This window comes from Theropithecus gelada, chromosome 14 (assembly GCF_003255815.1).
Source record: "Theropithecus gelada isolate Dixy chromosome 14, Tgel_1.0, whole genome shotgun sequence".
In the NCBI taxonomy this organism is placed as follows: Eukaryota; Metazoa; Chordata; class Mammalia; order Primates; family Cercopithecidae; genus Theropithecus; species Theropithecus gelada.
This window is the reverse complement of record NC_037682.1, coordinates 81,800,923-81,821,231: the sequence shown is the minus strand read 5'-3', so window position 1 is coordinate 81,821,231 and position 20,309 is coordinate 81,800,923. Positions and strand designations below refer to the sequence as shown.

General features: G+C 37.8%; 1 protein-coding gene across 1 annotated transcript in view; it reads right to left on the bottom strand.

Annotated features, from left to right (window-relative positions):
* Positions 1–8,319: 8,319 nt before the first annotated feature.
* Positions 8,320–20,309, bottom strand: part of LOC112605941 (putative tripartite motif-containing protein 64B) — a 16,180-nt gene continuing 4,190 nt past the window's right edge. Inside the window, exons 5-11 of the mRNA XM_025355822.1 lie at positions 18,508–18,636; positions 13,611–14,025; positions 13,076–13,171; positions 12,159–12,299; positions 11,439–11,461; positions 9,910–10,007; positions 8,320–8,804 (exon numbers count right to left, since the gene is read on the bottom strand). Coding sequence (XP_025211607.1) covers positions 8,320–8,804; positions 9,910–10,007; positions 11,439–11,461; positions 12,159–12,299; positions 13,076–13,171; positions 13,611–14,025; positions 18,508–18,636 — 1,387 coding nt within the window. The remainder of the gene's footprint in view (positions 8,805–9,909; positions 10,008–11,438; positions 11,462–12,158; positions 12,300–13,075; positions 13,172–13,610; positions 14,026–18,507; positions 18,637–20,309) is intronic.

Sequence of the window (20,309 nt, the reverse complement as noted above, 5' to 3'; positions counted from 1 at the left end):
TTTTGTAAATGTGTAAAATATATTAATTATAAGAGTTAACTGAATTGTCTTACTGATATACACACTCAATGATAGCTCTTGTTTTCAATGGTCCTTGTGTGCATTCCAAAGTAGCATTATAAAATGTAAACTTAGACTGGAAAAACTTTGAAGAAGTTTGTTTTGATGTAAATAATTTTTAGCCGAAAAAATTTTTTTCTTTTCTTTTTTTTTTTTTTTTGGCTTCTAGCATGGATTACTTATTTATTATTTTAGTTTTTTGAGACAGTGATTCCCTCAACACCCCAGGCTGGAAATACAGATGTCTGACATGGGCTTACTGCAACCTCTGCCTCCTGGGTACAAGTGATTCTCAGTCTCCTGAGTTGCTGGGATTACATGCCCATGTCACCATGCCTGGCTAATTTTTGTATTTTCAGTCGAGACAACAGGATTTCACCATGTTGGCCAGGCTGGTCTCAAACTCCTGACCTCAAGTGATATGCACGCCTCAGCCTCCCAAAGTGCTGGCATTACATATGTGAGCCACCAAACCCGGCTGATTCTTATCTTTAATGTTCTCAGAAATGCTGGATTCAGAAAAACTACTGGTTTATCAAAATCATTATATTATCATCTATGTTTTCTTCAATGTTAATGTCAAATTGGGAGTCTTGGTCCTAAAAGATCAGTAATTGTGGATTGTCATTCATGATAAATTTGCTCCATCCTTACTATGTGCCATTCTTTGCAAAGGATAAACAGCTTGTGAGTCAGATCTGGAGTTAATGAAACCTTCAGATTCTGTAAGCAAATAAGTAGAGATGCTATGTTTAAATTGTCTGAAACCATCTTTGCCTCTGTGATATTTCCCTCTTATTGGGAAGCTAACTGATATGGCTCTAGAAATAGTGTACTCCTAAGTATTGTTAAGAGTCTGCAGGTAGGTAAATCTTCAATGCTTTCAACGAATTTCCCTTTTCTTAAAAAGTCTCTGTGAAACCCATCTTCTAAAACTTCTTGCTTCAACGTAATTTTAGAAAAAACAGGAACCAAAGACAGAGGTGGTGGCAAAGGCTACAGCCAAATTGAAGGGTCACAGCAGCATCGGAGGCAGGATGCCCAGAAGAAAGCCACGCAGAAAACATCAAAACTTCTGGAGACTACGCATGCGCCTTGTGCTTCTCTTGAAACCCGTGCCAGCGGTGACTCCAGCACATCTATGGTCCTTCAGTCTTGCTGTCTCCAGATCCAAGTCCCCTATTACAAAAGTTTTAGAATCCGTTTTCATTTGGATAGAAAAGGGGGTCAGAAAATTTAGAACTTTACCAGATTTAGGCAGAGCAAGCTGGGATGGCATGGTCGGGATTGAGATTAGCTGTGGATAAAGAAACTTGTACTTGGAGAATAGGGGAATTTGTTGTGAATTTCTCAAAGATGATATTTAATCCCTGGTTAAAAGTTTGTAAATAGATTATTTTACAGGACTCTCCCTGAAAAGTGAAACTTGAAGAATGACCTGTGGCTGGTATTAGGAAAGAAATAGAGGCCATAGTGAAGGAAGAAAGGAGGGATGAAGGCAGAAGAGAATGTGAACTGGCATGCCAGACAGACTAAAAAATAATGAAAACAAAAGCAAAAATTATACATTTCAGACACTTCTCAAAGGAAAACGTTTATGCAGCCATCAAACATGTGAAAAAAATTTTATAATCCCTGATCATTAGAGAAATGCAAATCAAAGCCACAACGAGATATCATCTCAAGCCAGTTAAAATGGCAATCATTATAAAGTCAGGAAACAACAGGTGCTGAAGAGGATGTGGAGAAATAGGAACGCTTTTACTCTGTTGTTGGGAGTGTAAATCAGTTCAACTATCGAGGAAGACAGTGTGGTGATTCCTCAAGGATCGAGAACCAGAAATACCATTTGACCCAGCAAACCCATTACTGGGTATATAGTCAAAGGATTGTAAATCATTCTACTATAAAGACACATGCACACGTATGTTTATTCCAGCACTGTTCAGCATAGCAAAGACTTGGCACCAACCCAAATGCCAATCAAGGATAGACTGGATAAAGAAAATGTGGCACATATACACCATGGAATACTATGCAGTCATAAAAAAGGATGAGTTTGGCCAGGTGCCGGGGTCATGCCTGTAATCCCAGCACTTTGGGAGGCCGAGGCAGTTGGATCACAAGGTCAGGAAATCGAGACCATCCTGGCTAACATGGTGAAACCCTGTGTCTACTAAAAATACAAAAAAAAAAAAAAAATTAGCTGGCATGGTGGTGGGCACCTGTAGTCCCAGCTACTGGGGAGGCTAAGGCAGGAGAATGGTGTGAACACGGGGGTGGAGCTTGCAGTGAGCCAAGATCACGCCACTGCACTCCAGCCTGGGTGATAGAGCCAGACTACTTCATAATAAATAAATAAATAAGTAAATAAATAAATAAAAATGGATGACTTCATGTCCTTTGCAGGGACATAGATGAAGCTGGAAACCATCATTTTCAGCAAACTAAAACAAGAACAGAAAACCAAACATTGTATGTTCTCATTCATAAGTGGGAGTTGAACAATGAGAACATATGGGCACAGGGAGGGGAACATCATACACCAGGGCCTGTCCGGGGGTTGGGGGATAGGGGAGGGATAGCATTAGGAGAAATACCTAATGTAGATGACAGGTTGATGGGTGCAGCAAACCACCATGGCACATGTATACCTATGCAACAAACCTGCACATTCTACATGTGTATCCCAGAACTTAAAGTATAATATTTTTAAAAAGCACAAAGAAATAAACAAAAACCCTACAGATTCCAAGAAAGTGTGGCTTAGGTATTTGATATGTAGAGGAGAAAAGGTAGGCGAAAATTATAGTAAAGCGACATTTACTTTGGAGTTTGAAGAAATCGGTGGGTCTTGCTTTCAATATGTCAAGGATGTGACTTCTGAATGTGTGAATAACAACATCCCCCAACAAATCTGTGTGCTAATTAATAACAGACACTCCCACATTTTTATCATTAAGGTCCAACCTAATCCTAATTCAGATATTCATTCTAATTAATGCCATCATCTCAGAATTTCAAAGACATTTGTTGGCCAGTTAGTGACTATTAGTTATCCTTAGAAAGAAACTATTTGAGAGGAACATTTGGAGGTACCTATCAATTTTTAATTCTACATATATTTTAAACCTATAATATCATTAGTATGGAAATTTCCATAAAAATGCACAAGGATATATGTTTATTATGTATATTGTGGCAGTATTTTCAATTAACAAGGGAGAGAATATAGTTTAACAAAACACTGTGTAATCTATTGTACTCTCTATAAATATGAAGAACATCTGCACATACTCATAACCAGCCACTTGCTTAGCTAAAAAATGTGATCTCATGGAATTAAAAAGTAAAACAGAAGATCCTAGTGGCTAGGAAGTGTAGAAGGCAGAGGGAGAGGTACAATATTAAATATAATTAAATATAATGATTAATAAAAGAGAAAATAAATACAATTTAAAAATACAAAATTATACATAGATGGAAGGTATAACTTATAATGTTCTATAACATTGCAAGATGATTATAGTTAACAATAATATATATACTTTCAAATAGCTAGAATGAGGGTATTGCAGGTTCCCTAAAAAAAAAAAGATAAATGTTTGGGATAATGTTCTAAATAGTCTGATCNAACATGCAAAAGATAAATCAACAAATTCAAAAGTAGGTTCTTTAAATAGATAAATTAAATTAATAAATTCCCAATGAGATTCATTTAAAAAACGGAGAGGGGGAGTTCAAATGAAGAATAAACAGGCAAACTCATAGGTCATCCAGATATCCATAAGTCAGTACAAATATTTTAAGAACAATTTATGCCTATACATTTGAAAATTTTGCTGACTTGAGAAAATTCAATAGCCCCCTGCTCCAAGAAAGAACCACTAACATACCTAAAATATTATATGAGTTCTCTGACTCATATATTTTCACATTTATTCTTGTTATCTTGCAGATCAAACCATTTTTTGTCTGATTGCCCGTTAAAAGAATATTAGAAAAATAAACTACCGCTATCCAAGGATATCAAGGAATCAGTACTTTAAATTTTTTTATTTTTTATAGATACATACTTTTACATATTTGTAGAGTAGATAGTGATGGTTTGATACATATGATGCATAGTAATCAGATCAGACTATTTAGAACATTATCCCAAACATTTATCTTTTTTTTTTAGGGAACCTGCAATACCCTCATTCTAGCTATTTGAAAGTATATATATTATTGTTAACTATAATCATCTTGCAATGTTATAGAACATTATAAGTTATACCTTCCATCTATGTATAATTTTGTATTTTTAAATTGTATTTATTTTCTCTTTTATTAATCATTATATTTAATTATATTTAATATTGTACCTCTCCCTCTGCCTTCTACACTTCCTAGCCACTAGGATCTTCTGTTTTACTTTTTAATTCCATGAGATCACATTTTTTAGCTAAGCAAGTGGCTGGTTATGAGTATGTGCAGATGTTCTTCATATTTATAGAGAGTACAATAGATTACACAGTGTTTTGTTAAACTATATTCTCTCCCTTGTTAATTGAAAATACTGCCACAATATACATAATAAACATATATCCTTGTGCATTTTTATGGAAATTTCCATACTAATGATATTATAGGTTTAAAATATATGTAGAATTAAAAATTGATAGGTACCTCCAAATGTTCCTCTCAAATAGTTTCTTTCTAAGGATAACTAATAGTCACTAACTGGCCAACAAATGTCTTTGAAATTCTGAGATGATGGCATTAATTAGAATGAATATCTGAATTAGGATTAGGTTGGACCTTAATGATAAAAATGTGGGAGTGTCTGTTATTAATTAGCACACAGATTTGTTGGGGGATGTTGTTATTCACACATTCAGAAGTCACATCCTTGACATATTGAAAGCAAGACCCACCGATTTCTTCAAACTCCAAAGTAAATGTCGCTTTACTATAATTTTCGCCTACCTTTTCTCCTCTACATATCAAATACCTAAGCCACACTTTCTTGGAATCTGTAGGGTTTTTGTTTATTTCTTTGTGCTTTTTAAAAATATTATACTTTAAGTTCTGGGATACACATGTAGAATGTGCAGGTTTGTTGCATAGGTATACATGTGCCATGGTGGTTTGCTGCACCCATCAACCTGTCATCTACATTAGGTATTTCTCCTAATGCTATCCCTCCCCTATCCCCCAACCCCCGGACAGGCCCTGGTGTATGATGTTCCCCTCCCTGTGCCCATATGTTCTCATTGTTCAACTCCCACTTATGAATGAGAACATACAATGTTTGGTTTTCTGTTCTTGTTTTAGTTTGCTGAAAATGATGGTTTCCAGCTTCATCTATGTCCCTGCAAAGGACATGAAGTCATCCATTTTTATTTATTTATTTACTTATTTATTTATTTATTATGAAGTAGTCTGGCTCTATCACCCAGGCTGGAGTGCAGTGGCGTGATCTTGGCTCACTGCAAGCTCCACCCCCGTGTTCACACCATTCTCCTGCCTTAGCCTCCCCAGTAGCTGGGACTACAGGTGCCCACCACCATGCCCAGCTAATTTTTTTTTTTTTTTTGTATTTTTAGTAGACACAGGGTTTCACCATGTTAGCCAGGATGGTCTCGATTTCCTGACCTTGTGATCCAACTGCCTCGGCCTCCCAAAGTGCTGGGATTACAGGCATGACCCCGGCACCTGGCCAAACTCATCCTTTTTTATGACTGCATAGTATTCCATGGTGTATATGTGCCACATTTTCTTTATCCAGTCTATCCTTGATTGGCATTTGGGTTGGTGCCAAGTCTTTGCTATGCTGAACAGTGCTGGAATAAACATACGTGTGCATGTGTCTTTATAGTAGAATGATTTACAATCCTTTGACTATATACCCAGTAATGGGTTTGCTGGGTCAAATGGTATTTCTGGTTCTCGATCCTTGAGGAATCACCACACTGTCTTCCTCGATAGTTGAACTGATTTACACTCCCAACAACAGAGTAAAAGCGTTCCTATTTCTCCACATCCTCTTCAGCACCTGTTGTTTCCTGACTTTATAATGATTGCCATTTTAACTGGCTTGAGATGATATCTCGTTGTGGCTTTGATTTGCATTTCTCTAATGATCAGGGATTATAAAATTTTTTTCACATGTTTGATGGCTGCATAAACGTTTTCCTTTGAGAAGTGTCTGAAATGTATAATTTTTGCTTTTGTTTTCATTATTTTTTAGTCTGTCTGGCATGCCAGTTCACATTCTCTTCTGCCTTCATCCCTCCTTTCTTCCTTCACTATGGCCTCTATTTCTTTCCTAATACCACCCACAGGTCATTCTTCAAGTTTCACTTTTCAGGGAGAGTCCTGTAAAATAATCTATTTACAAACTTTTAACCAGGGATTAAATATCATCTTTGAGAAATTCACAACAAATTCCCCTATTCTCCAAGTACAAGTTTCTTTATCCACAGCTAATCTCAATCCCGACCATGCCATCCCAGCTTGCTCTGCCTAAATCTGGTAAAGTTCTAAATTTTCTGACCCCCTTTTCTATCCAAATGAAAACGGATTCTAAAACTTTTGTAATAGGGGACTTGGATCTGGAGACAGCAAGACTGAAGGACCATAGATGTGCTGGAGTCACCGCTGGCACGGGTTTCAAGAGAAGCACAAGGCGCATGCGTAGTCTCCAGAAGTTTTGATGTTTTCTGCGTGGCTTTCTTCTGGGCATCCTGCCTCCGATGCTGCTGTGACCCTTCAATTTGGCTGTAGCCTTTGCCACCACCTCTGTCTTTGGTTCCTGTTTTTTCTAAAATTACGTTGAAGCAAGAAGTTTTAGAAGATGGGTTTCACAGAGACTTTTTAAGAAAAGGGAAATTCGTTGAAAGCATTGAAGATTTACCTACCTGCAGACTCTTAACAATACTTAGGAGTACACTATTTCTAGAGCCATATCAGTTAGCTTCCCAATAAGAGGGAAATATCACAGAGGCAAAGATGGTTTCAGACAATTTAAACATAGCATCTCTACTTATTTGCTTACAGAATCTGAAGGTTTCATTAACTCCAGATCTGACTCACAAGCTGTTTATCCTTTGCAAAGAATGGCACATAGTAAGGATGGAGCAAATTTATCATGAATGACAATCCACAATTACTGATCTTTTAGGACCAAGACTCCCAATTTGACATTAACATTGAAGAAAACATAGATGATAATATAATGATTTTGATAAACCAGTAGTTTTTCTGAATCCAGCATTTCTGAGAACATTAAAGATAAGAATCAGCCGGGTTTGGTGGCTCACATATGTAATGCCAGCACTTTGGGAGGCTGAGGCGTGCATATCACTTGAGGTCAGGAGTTTGAGACCAGCCTGGCCAACATGGTGAAATCCTGTTGTCTCGACTGAAAATACAAAAATTAGCCAGGCATGGTGACATGGGCATGTAATCCCAGCAACTCAGGAGACTGAGAATCACTTGTACCCAGGAGGCAGAGGTTGCAGTAAGCCCATGTCAGACATCTGTATTTCCAGCCTGGGGTGTTGAGGGAATCACTGTCTCAAAAAACTAAAATAATAAATAAGTAATCCATGCTAGAAGCCAAAAAAAAAAAAAAAAGAAAAGAAAAAAATTTTTTCGGCTAAAAATTATTTACATCAAAACAAACTTCTTCAAAGTTTTTCCAGTCTAAGTTTACATTTTATAATGCTACTTTGGAATGCACACAAGGACCATTGAAAACAAGAGCTATCATTGAGTGTGTATATCAGTAAGACAATTCAGTTAACTCTTATAATTAATATATTTTACACATTTACAAAAATCAGTAATTTTTAGTAACTGATGATCCAGACTATATTTTGTATTATTTGCTTTGCATAAAGTGTCTACAATACACAAATCCACAGAGATCTAAAGTACAAAAGGCGTTGTGAGTCGAATGGGTGGGGAAGGTGCAATGAATAGAGAATAACGGTAAAGGGTTTTGGGTTTCATTTTGGGGTATAAAAAATGTCCAGGAATCAGACAGTTATGGTTTTTCACAACCCTTCATTAAAGTGAAATTTAGGAAACAAATGTATAATGTCAATGTGGTTATCCCATTTCATACCAGATAATAATTTTGTTTCCTCAAGTTACAATGAGCTCAAAGATGCTCACACATTGTCCTACTGTTTCACATGAGAAGGTCTCGAGATTGGAATATTTTTCAGACAAAAGAGCTCCCTAAGAAATCATAATGAAACCTGAGTTTCATGGGGAACCAATACAAAAGAAAGGTGTCAAAAGGGAAGACAAAGATGAAGGGAAAAAGCTGTATATGAGGGAACCTTTTGAAACATCATAAAAGCTCACAACTGTGTTGTCGTAATCCAGAAACACCCCAACCCGACCCACAGGTCTTTGCACATAGTGAGTTAAGGGAGCAAAGATGTTGGAGAGGCTATAAAGGTTGTTTCTCTTTGAAGAAAACAGAAAAAATGCTTCCTCAAAAGCATTTGTGTTTGCTGTCCTGGAATCTTTACAGACTCCCAGAATCCAGTTGGAGGAGTGGGTTACGTCCACTTCCCAGTAATGCTTGCCGGAGGAGAAGGCCTGAGCTCCCCATGCAGCAAAGTTCTGTGCTCTCTGGGACTCCCTGGGCGCACCATCATGGTCATCTCCAAATATCACATTTCTCACATCCTCAGAAAGGTTCATGTAGTGACTTGCCCTTTCCTTACTCAGAGGATCATCCACTGCAAAAAGAACCAAAATCAGATCAAGAAGTTAGGTGGGGGTCAGATGTTATCTGCCCAGGTACTGGCTTTATTAGTACCTCCTGTAAGAGACAGAATACAGGGAGAAAAAAGACGTTGGAGACTCTTATCTATTAAGATCAAGAGTTGTTATGATTTCTACAGCACAAAAGAATCCTTAAAATCACTGAGAAAAACAAATAAACAAATGTCATTAATTGTGTGAATCAATGATTTAATGTCTGGCTTTGCTTGATTTGTTTTAAGAGACACGTAACATTATTTATTTAGTAGAAAATGCCACTTGGATTGCTTGTATTTAATATAATTAACAAATAGACTTCACTCTCGTATTATGCTCCTAATCAATGGGGTATAAACGGTGCCTGTTCTTTTTTTTTTTTTTTTTTTTTTTGAGACAGAGTCTCACTCTGCTGCCCATGCTGGAGTACAGTGGTGCAATCTTGGCTCACTGCAGCCCCCTGGGCTCAAGCGATTCTGCTGCCTCAGCCTCCCGAGTAGCTGGGATTAGAGGCATGTGCCACGATACCCAGCAAATTTTTGTATTTTTGGTATAGATGGCCACGTTTGTCAGGCTGTTCTCCAACCGCTGACCTCAGGTGATCTGCCCACCTCAGCCTTGGTAGGATTACAGGCGTGAGCCACTGTGCCCAGTCTCACCTGCTCCATTTTTAAACATCAAAATTTGATGGACATCCATACATGTGCAGTTGAGAAGTTTCTGAAAATAATGATCATGTTCTGCTTTTACGTCACCTGATCAGCCACTGCTTCATTTAGTCTAGCTCTGGTTTTAGCCCTCTGTTGTTTAACGGCTGCCTTACATGTTTGGGCCATTTTCACAGAACCTTCAGCTTCCAGTTGTTGTGAAATGTATCTTATATCAGTAGAGTTGTTTCGTTTATGGAAGCTTTAGTTTGTTGGTTGGTCAAAGATTTCTAATGTTTATGATAAATATTAATTCTATAATATATTGTAAGTTCACTTTTATGTCAGAAGAAATAAAACTAAAATGGGAAATGGCTCAACCAAGCAACCCACTAAACAGAAGTTGAGGCTGTACTGCCAAGCAGCTGGCTCTAACCTCTGAATTTGTTGAGCATATCTAGCACTCCAGTGATGGGCCGGGAAGTCAGTTCTGGCTTTACTGGCTGGGGCTTTTCCATTTGCACCAACTCTGTCCTGCAAAGAACAACCTCAGTTACACTTTCAGGCCCAGGGATAATCACACAGTCCTACAAATGTTTCAGATTTTCATCCAAGATATTTCTTGAGAAATCTCCCTTTTATGTTAAATTCAGTATACATTTTATTCAACCATATTGGGGATATAGCAATGTTACTTTTATCTAAATTTAACATGTTAAAGTACAGTTTCTCCATTCTCTCACACATGATCCAAATTTAAAATTACTGAGTGCCATTTCTTCCCTCTGCCCCTCCAGCCTCTTCAAAGTATACAGATACCCTGGGATTCTTGCTGAGAGAAGAAAACTCAGCCAAAGCCTTTGGGACCTCAACCTGTAGATGTCACCAATGATGCAGTCAGGGTCTTACAGGGAATGCCCACTGACACTAAAGGTTTTGAACTTTTGTTCAAACCAAAGGAGTCAATTTCCAGCCTGTCAGCCCTGGTGCTGAGGTTCCTGAGGCTGCCATTCCCCTCTTAGATTCTGCCTATAACAGGGGAGTGCAGTGATGGAGTAGGGCCTGGCTATTGATGTCCCTGGGAACAAAACCTCCCTCCCTTTCCTGTCCTTAGGGCATTTCCCTCCCTCCTCTCTTTTTCACCTCTCCCCTCTCCAGAATAGGAGACTCCTTTGTGATAACTCAGAGTAATCTTCTTCTTAAGATTTGCTGGGGCAGGGCTGGAGAAGATGGGGTGAGTGGGTAGAAGAAAATCCAGAATGGCACACTGTTGTTAGATACATTTTCATTCAGCCACATAAGAAGGACACTTCTGAGACAAAGAAGCTTAAGGTCTCAGGTTCTCCTTTGAAACCAAAGTGGAATATAGCCACAGATCAATGCTAAATACCTCAAAACATATAGTTGACCCTTAAGCAACAAAGGTTTGAAATTTGGGGGCCCACTTCTAAGTGGATTTTTTTCAATGAAAGTTTCACCTAGCTTGCCTGCCTCTCCTGCCTCCTGCTCAACTTCCTCCATTTCTTTTCTTTCTGCCTCTACCACCTCTGAGATACCTTCTTCTCTTCCTCCTCCTCTTCAGCCTACTCAATGTGAAGACAATGAAGATGAAGACCCTTATGGTGACTAACCTCTTAATGGGTAATAAATATATTTTCTCTTCCTTCCAATTTTTGCAATTATATTCTTTTCTCCAGCTGACGTTATTGTTAGGATACAGCATATAATACTTATAACATGCAATATACGTTAATTGACTATTTATGGTATCGACAGGCTTCCAGTCAATAAGAGGTGATTCATAGTTTGGTTTTGGAAAAGGCAGAAGTTATACTTGGATTTTCAGGTATGTGGAATTGCAGGAAACTGGTTAGTGAACCTAACACCCACATTTTTCATGGTACATTGACTTTATCAATAAGGGAATGACTTTCGCAGAAATCAAAGTTCATTAGTGTAACTCACCATTCCAGTATGTTTTCCAAGTCCTGCAAAGAAAAACATAAGTACGTAATCACGAGAATTCTGTCCTACTTTCCCTAGTATTCTTTGTTGTCTTTCTGGGTTAACAAGGTAGGTTTATTGATACACCTCTAAGGAACCATCCAAGGCTGTGTTAATAACAGAACCTCAACCGAACCATGGTGGGCTTCCTCAGTGGGCAATAGGAATGAGGAGCTGAGAATAAGACTGTGGAATGATGTACATGGCAATATATGTTGTCAGTGTCACTCATCCTCCAGGCTTAATCTCAAGAAGTGTGGATGTACTAGGAACATAAATTGAGTTTTATTAACAAAACTAATATTCTCCTGGCCTAGCATTTGATTGATTTTGGATAACATTTCTTTGTGGCTAGTACTCCTGATTATACTGAAGAAGATTTTGTCCTAAGTGATCTACCAAAATGGCAAAAACCTCCCAAAGATTACCGCAATATGCAAAAATAAGTGACTGGACAAACATAATGACGGAGTCAAGGAGCATGTGTCACTTAGCTAAGAGTAGTTGCATTTGCAGGTAACATATGAATGTCCTGGCAGCATTGCCCAACAAAGGTTTCCTGACTCTGGATGACAGACCCTCCCTCCTCACCTGGAGCAGCTTCACATCAGGCATGTGGCACATCTCCCACAGCTCTCTGTATATGTCTTTTGTCTTTTTTATATGTTGGATTATTCTTACTTCACTGTCTTGGAATTGTCGAACAATCTCTTCTGCTTCTCTGTCCAGTGTCTCCAGATGGAGTTGCTCCTCCTCCAGGAGAAATTGGCGCATCTTCTGATACTGATACCTGATCATCCCTTTCCTGAAGGCCGCATAGTCCTGCAGAGATACTCAGTTAAAAGAATTGCATCTCCTCACTCTCCACAAAACACTTAACACTTCAAATTTTATTCTCCTAGGATATACCAGCAGTAAACTCATAAACTCTATGTCTCATACTTGGAAAGATTCTTGAAAATTTGCTATCTCCTCTGCCCATCCGTTTTTCATGCTCCTCTTAGTCTCCCTTCCTGTATAAATCGATACCTCAAAAGGACTCAAGATCCCTTCTTGTGATGCTTCTTCGGGATTCTTACTTCATTAATTATTGTCCTTTTTACTTGGTTTTTCTTAATTTTCTCTTGTTCCTTTGCCTGATTCTTCTAAACATTTTAAATATTTCAGTGTACACTCTACTACCGAGTTTTTAAAGAAATTACTTCAGGTTTTTTTTTTTCCCCCACTTATATCTCTATTTCTCTCCTCCCTTTCACAGCAAAACTTTAAACTACTCAATGTGAATACAATGCTTTGAAGAACTCAATGCTATCCTACTCTCAGTGCCTTGGAAGTTTTATGCAAACCCTCAAGGTTACATTAGAAATACCTATCATACCCTGTTTATTTCATATACATGTACATACTAGTATTTTTTGCACCAGCTCCTGTTGGCCTGTATAATGATAATTGCTGATAGATCATTTGAAACCACTCTTTGTTTTTTTCTGGGAAGAAGACACTGCTATTTTGTAACTGGTAAGCAGAATTCAGCTAAGAAGTCTAAGCTAGCATTGTGCCAATCTACATGAAAAAATATAAAACATTTTTATCCCTACCATTAATGAATGGATTTTGCTAATTTCCTGATTTAGATTGTTTTGCATTTCTTGAGTGCTCCTCCATAAAGGATCCATTTTCTTTAGAAGTTTCTCCTACAAAGTAGACATGACCTTCAGTAGCAGATAAGACATTACTGGATATGTTGCTCCCTTTTAATGAGAAAAGCCTGTTGTTGAGAGAACAGTAAATTTGAGTTCCCATGAAGTGGTCAGGTTTTTTCACAAGATAACCTAATTTGATTCTAACATTTGGAATATCAGAGGCAACCGAAACATATCGTAGACAGTTTGAGGAGACCCAACAGCTAATCAATTTTCTAAGAAAGTGGCTTTCATATACCCTGGATCTGGAGAAGTCAAGCTTGCAGCAAAAGCAAACCATGTTCCCAGGACACATTTATATCTAGAGATTTATATTGAAAATTCAGATCTTCCTCATCTCCATTCTCTCCACCTTTATTATCATAAGCTCTCATTTTCTCTCTCATTTAGGATCATGTGGATTCCCAATTGCACTGGAGGTGTCACTTACCCTGCACTCCTCAGCAGCCCATCCTATTGGACTGTGGCCATGAGCCTCATGCTCTGGTGACTCAGAGCAGGACCCACAGAGGAGTCTCTGCTCAGCCTCACAGAAGAGCCCCTTTTCCTCTTCATGTAGCACACAGATCTGCTTCTCTGAGCTGTTGATGTTGTGAGGTCTGCTCTGCCTTGCAAGAGAAGCCAACTTCTTGAGAGCAATATTGGTGTTGAAGTCAGCCCTCTGGGGGATTTTCCCGCACACAGGACAGCCCTTTGGAGCCTGGCCTTCCTCCCAGAGGAGACAAAGGCAGGGCCTGCAAAAGCTATGCCCACAGTCAATGGTGACCGGGTCTATTAAGTAGTTCCTGCAGATAGAGCAACAGAGCTCCCTCTGGAAGGCTTGCAGTGTGCCTGAATCCATGTTTCTGGAAATTTAAAACAGGAAAATTTAAGTGAGAAATTTATTTTTTGACTACATGGAGGGGGAAGGGCCTGTGGCTAGTTGTTCTTGTCTGCTTCAGCTCTGTTCAATCTATCCATTAGCTTAAGCCCAGTACAGACCTAGATATGGTAAATATAGGCAAGTTGGGTTTATACTATAACACAAGTGGAAAAATGAGACAAGCGTCATTTTAGTTTAAAACAAGCAATGTTCTCAATTATGAATTATTTGGACAAGCTTAATATTGGGGTAGAGAGGAACAATTAGGATAACTTCACAGTTACTTCTATTAGCTGATTGTTCCAGAAATCCATACAAACCCATCTCTTTCTCTCTCTCCCCTTCTTTTCCTCCAAGACCCTTTGAGTATAACTCATAAGGGATACTTAGTCTCACTCTCTGGCACCCAAGTAACAGATGTACTTTTCTAAAGACAATTAAAAATTGGTTAAGTTTAATCTAAGTGTGTTTAGTTTAATCATTATGGGCTTCAGCACTTAACTCCTATAACTATAAATAGCTGAACTTATTCTTCTAAGGTTAATCACAAAATTCAACCTTTACATAAATACAATGAAAAATGATTATTTCTTATTCAAGACAATGTTTTTATTCAGAATGAGTTCAGACCATCAGAGTATCTTCATATTTTGAAATGGTGACTAATCAAGCTATGAAAGGACTCAGCAACAATTAATCAACTTTTACCTAAAACAAACCAAAAAAGAAAGTAAACACTGGAATTTTTTCTTTAAAGAATCCAGAGATGTAGTTAATGGAAGCATGACCACCAATTTATCTTTATTCCCGGTGTTTCCCACAGTGATCAAAGTCCCTGCTTTCTGGGGGTCTTTACCAGTTCATGGGATATATTTGAACACTTTTCAAATCCAGTCGGCTCATTGAAGATTTGAAAAGGACTACAAACATAAACTTTACAACAAGGGTTTTCCAATTAATCCTACACATTTCACACTCACACTGACATGTAGTACATTACAAAGCTACAGTAAGCAAAGCAGCAAGGTGCTGGTGTAAAAATAGACAGGTAAACCAGTGGAACAGATCAGGGAACCCAGAAACTCTTACACCTCTCTACAGCCAACCAAATTTTGTCAAAGGTAGCAACAGTATTTACTGGGGAAAGGACAGTCTTTCAATCAACACTGCTGGCAAATCTGGATATTGACATGCAGGGGATAAAATTATACCCTCACCTCTCATCCTATGCCAAAATCAACTCAAAATAGATTGAAAACCTTAATGTAAAACCTGAAAGACTGAATCTACTGGAGGAAAACATCGGAGAAATGCTCCAGGACACTAATGTGAGAAAAAAAAGTGTACGAATAATATCACAAAAGCCTAGTCCACAAAAGCAAAAATCAACAACTGGAGTTATCTGAAACTGCAATGCTTCTCCACAGCAAAGGAAACAATCAATGGAGTGAGAAGACAATGGACAGAGTGAGAAAAAATATTTTTTTCTTTTAAAAATAATGCTGGTGTGATGGCACATGCTTGTAGTCTCAGCTACTCAGGAGTCTGTGAGGGCAGGATTGCTTGAGTCCAGGAGGTCCAGAGTACAGTGAGCCATGATAGTGCCACTTCAGTCTAGCCTAGGTGACAGAGTGAGATCCTATCTCAAAAAGAAAACCCAGTCAAATAACTTGATATAACACAAACCAATATATTGTAAATACTCTAATAACAGGTATTTTGAACAATTATGTTATTTCAAATAACTGGGTAAGCTACTTGTTTGCTTAGACAAGATGTAAGTGTCCCGGCAGGTGAGTTTAAAGTATTTTTATAAGAAAATTAAGCATGAAGGTCTTTACTACAAATGTCATACACACCAGAATCTGCAATATATGGTCCCAAGTCTAGAAGATTCGTGGTTATCCAGGTCAGCAGCAACACTGAGCTGACCGAAGCCCAGCATCCACAAATTCAATCTGACTTCTCTGAAGAGGTGTTCTCTGGACAACTGTGCTTTTTAAGTGATTAGACTCACCTAAGAACACTCCCACTTCCTGGGATTGGCTACTGTCTGGAGAAAGAGGTGGAAATAGAAGATTAGGTTACACAGAAGGGTGTAACATTGGATGATTGGATTTATTATAGACAATCATGCCTAAGGCATTATAGCCCAACAGAAGGTAGAGGATTTTGGAGTGAGATGCAAGAATCTTGACCTGACATAGGTTGTTCATGAACATTAAAACTGAAACACTTATTTCATTAAGTAATGTTTTATTTCACGAACAATGCCTTCGCAATGAAAAACAATTGCTTTATTATTTTAAACTGAAATGTGTCATCTATATTTCCATTAAAGATTTTTTGTTTATTCTTCAACAAGCATATACTAATGACAATGAAATAGTTATTAGACATAAATTATATTAAACTGTAATAGACAATTTCAGTCCTGCTAGAACATCCAGACTAGCGAATGAGATGTGTCATAATTAAAGAATCACACAAGTAAATACACAATTGGAACTATGAGCTCAGTAAATGAGCAGTACATGTTTTCAGGGTCTGTAGTAGGAGGTATGTGCTGAATGCAAGCTTACACAAGGCTTTCATGAAGATATGACAGCACTAAGATTTGAGGAATAGGAACACATTAACTTGGCAAAGAGCGATAGAGAGAAACTTTCTTTGCAGTGACAGCAGCAGATGCAAAAGCTTCCTGGATGGAAGAGACCTGGTACAGTTGAGCTCCAGGCCATTGGAGCTGGAGTGACAAGAATGAACGTGGTCTGATGGGAGATGAAGCTGCAGAGGCAGGTACAGATTTCAGAACATGGAAAAGATGAGTTCCTTACGTAGAAATTATGGGAAGCCAGTGAAGTCTCAGTCTACTTTTAAAATACATCATTGCTAACTAAGTCTCCAGTCATTATCTGAATATGTACAACTCTAAAATATTAAATGAAATAACTAACCCATCTGTGGAACTCTCTTATAAAATAGTGCACCTAGGTACTTAGCTGTATTTTAAATAGTATACCTTTATATACAACAGTTGCTGAATTCACCTATTTTTTTGTTCTCTTCCCTGTTTTTTTTTTTTTTTTTTTTTTTTTTTTTTTTTTTTTTTGAGACGGAGTCTCCCTCTGTAGCCCAGGCTAGAGTGCAGTGGCCGGATCTCAGCTCACTGCAAACTCCGCCTCCCGGGTTCACACCATTCTCGTGCCTCAGCCTCCCGAGTAGCTGGGACTACAGGCGCCCACCACCTCACCCGGCTAATTTTTTGTATTTTTAGCAGAGACAGGGTTTCACCATGTTAGCTAGGATGGTCTCGATCCCTGACTTCGCGATCCACCCGTCTCGGCCTCCCAAAGTGCTGTGTCTCTTCCCTATTTTATGACTCTTTTCAATGGTTAATTTATGCAAAAATCAATGTGTTCTTTGGATTTTACACCGTGGTGAATAATTTTAAATTAGATACTTTACATAAGTATATATGTATGGACATGTAGAAGATGTATAGCATGTATATTTATATTAAAATATGATACAATGTCATAAATAATTATTTAAACAATAATTATGTGTGCAATTACCTTTAACAAAGTACATACAGAAAACTAACTTTGAATAGAGTATGGTGACTCCTGTCTGTAATTCCAGCTACTTGGACAGCTGGGCAAAAGGGTCACTTGACTCTAGGAATTCCAGGTTTCCCCAGGCAACATAGGTTGACTCCTGTCTCTAAAAAAAAAACCAAATGATTTCACCCAGACCTGGAAGCAAGCACATGTATTTCCAGCTCATCAGGAGGACCAGGCAGGAGGATCACTTGAGCCTAGGTGTTTGAGGCTGCAATGAGCTATGATCATTCACTGCACTTTGGTCTGAGTGACAGAGGGAGAACTTGTCTAAATGAAGGAAAGAAAAAAATGACAGAAAAACAAAGTTACAAGTTAGAAAGTGTTTCTTTTTTCCCTGTTCTCTAGAAGAATTTGTCTAAAAATGTCTTATTTCTTTCAAAAATGCTTTGAAAATTTCACTGAAAGAGATCACTGGAGTTTTCTTTGTGAGGTTTGTTTATTAAATAACACAGGAAATTTTAAGAATCTAAATCGTATCTTTCATTTTTCTATGTTTTCTTCTGTCTGTTTTAGTCAGCTGTGTTTTTTGAGAAATTTTCTCAAGTCAGCAAAATTTTCAAATGTATAGGCATAAATTGTTCTTAAAATATTTGTACTGACTTACTGATATCTGGATGACCTATGAGTTTGCCTGTTTATTCTTCATTTGAACTCCTCCTCTCCATTTTATAAATGAATCTCATTGGGAATTTATTAATTTAATTTATCTATTTAAAGAGCCTACTTTTGAATTTGTTGATTTATCTTTTGCATGTTTTTTAACCAATTTTCTACAATTTAAATTTTTTTTTTTAGTTTTTTGACATGAATTTGCTTTTACTTGGCTGTTTGTGACAGACCTTTCTTTGTTAATAACAGATGCATTTAATGATATACAGTCAATGGTGACCGGGTCTATGAAGTAATTCATGCAAATGGAGCAAATGAGCTCATTCTGGAAGGCTTGCAGGCTGTATGAATCCATATTTCTGAAAATTAAAAAAAGAAAAAGTGACAATTTCTTTCTCTTGTTTTTATTTGAGCCAATGAAAAGGAAAAAAAGGCCGGTGGACAGTTTTCCTTGTCTACTTGAGCTCTGTCCAATATGTCTAATAAGTTAGCTCCAGTACACACTGAGACATAGTAAATGCAAACATGCTGGATTTATAAAGTTTTCCCTCAATAGCCATTGAAGATTGGGTCCAGGAATCCCTGAGATACCAAGATCCTAAGATGTTCCAGGCTCTTATTAGTAAATGGTGTGGGATTTGCATGTAACCTAAACCTATCCTCCTGAATACTTATGTCTAGATTACTTTGAATGCCTAATACAATGTAAATGCTGTATAAATACTTGTAATGCCATACTGTTTAGGAACAGCAAGAAGATTGTTAAAAATTTGTACATGTTTGGCAGGGTGCGGTTACTCATGCCTGTAATCCCAGCACTTCGGAAGGCCAAGGTGGGAAGATCATGAGGTCAGGAGACCGAGACCATCCTGGCTAACATGGTGATACCCTGTTTCTACTAAAAATGCAAAAATTTAGCCGGGCGTGGCGGCACGTGCCTGTAGTCCCAGCTATTCAGGAGGCTGACACAGGAGAATTGCCTGAACCCAGGAGGTAGAGGTTGTAGTGAGTGGAGATGATGCCACTACACTCCAGCATAGGTAATAGAGTGAGACTCTGTCTCCCCCCCAAAAAAAAAAAAAAAAAAAAAGGGGATATGTTGTTCAGTACAGCTGCTTTTTTCTTCCTGTAAATATTTTTTTCTGAGATTAGTTGAATCCACGGGTATGAAACTTATGGATATGAACAACCACGACGATTCAAATGAGAAAATGAGATGAGAGCCCTCATGGTATTTTGTTAAACAAGCCATGCTCTCAATCATTCCCAGTTACTTAGCAAGCTTAAAGCCTGGGTAGACGGTAAAAGCTGAGACAATTTCTCAGTCACTTATATAAGCTGATTCTTATTTCTTAATCTCATTCTTAAGAACATTCTTAATCTCGTTCTGTCTCTGTCATTCTCTCTCAACGATTCCATGATGATAATATATGAAAGACACTTAGTATCTCTGCTATTATTCTGTACTCCCTGCCTGCAAACTCACCTATGAAGTTTGCTCACACAATTATAAATGAAGTAGATTTTATCTAAGATTGATTAATCAGAGTGGACTATCAACTCCTAAAATTATCAATCATTAAATTTGTCCTTTTAACTTTAATATCAAAACTCTTCCTTTCAAAACATTAATTGTACATAATATCTATTATTTTTAATTTAGAAAATTTTTTCCATAGTCAGTTCAGATGATTAGAGAGAACACTGTCACATTCTGAAATAACGAATATTTAAACTGTAATAATTTACAAGAATTAATCAACAATTAATTATCTTGTAAAATAACAATAAAAGTGAATACATGTATTAGGTTTTCCACTCTACACTAGAAAATTCGGGAATGCAGTTAATGGAAGCCTGGCCACAAATTCATCTCTCCTCTTAGTGACTTGGGAGTTGCAGCCTCTTGGGAGCCCTTGTCAGAGGGTTATATCTATTTTCTTTCTTTCCTTCTTTCTTTCTTTCTTTCTTTCTTTCTTTCTTTCTTTCTTTCTTTCTTTCTTTCTTTCTTTCTTTCTTTCTCTCTCTCTCT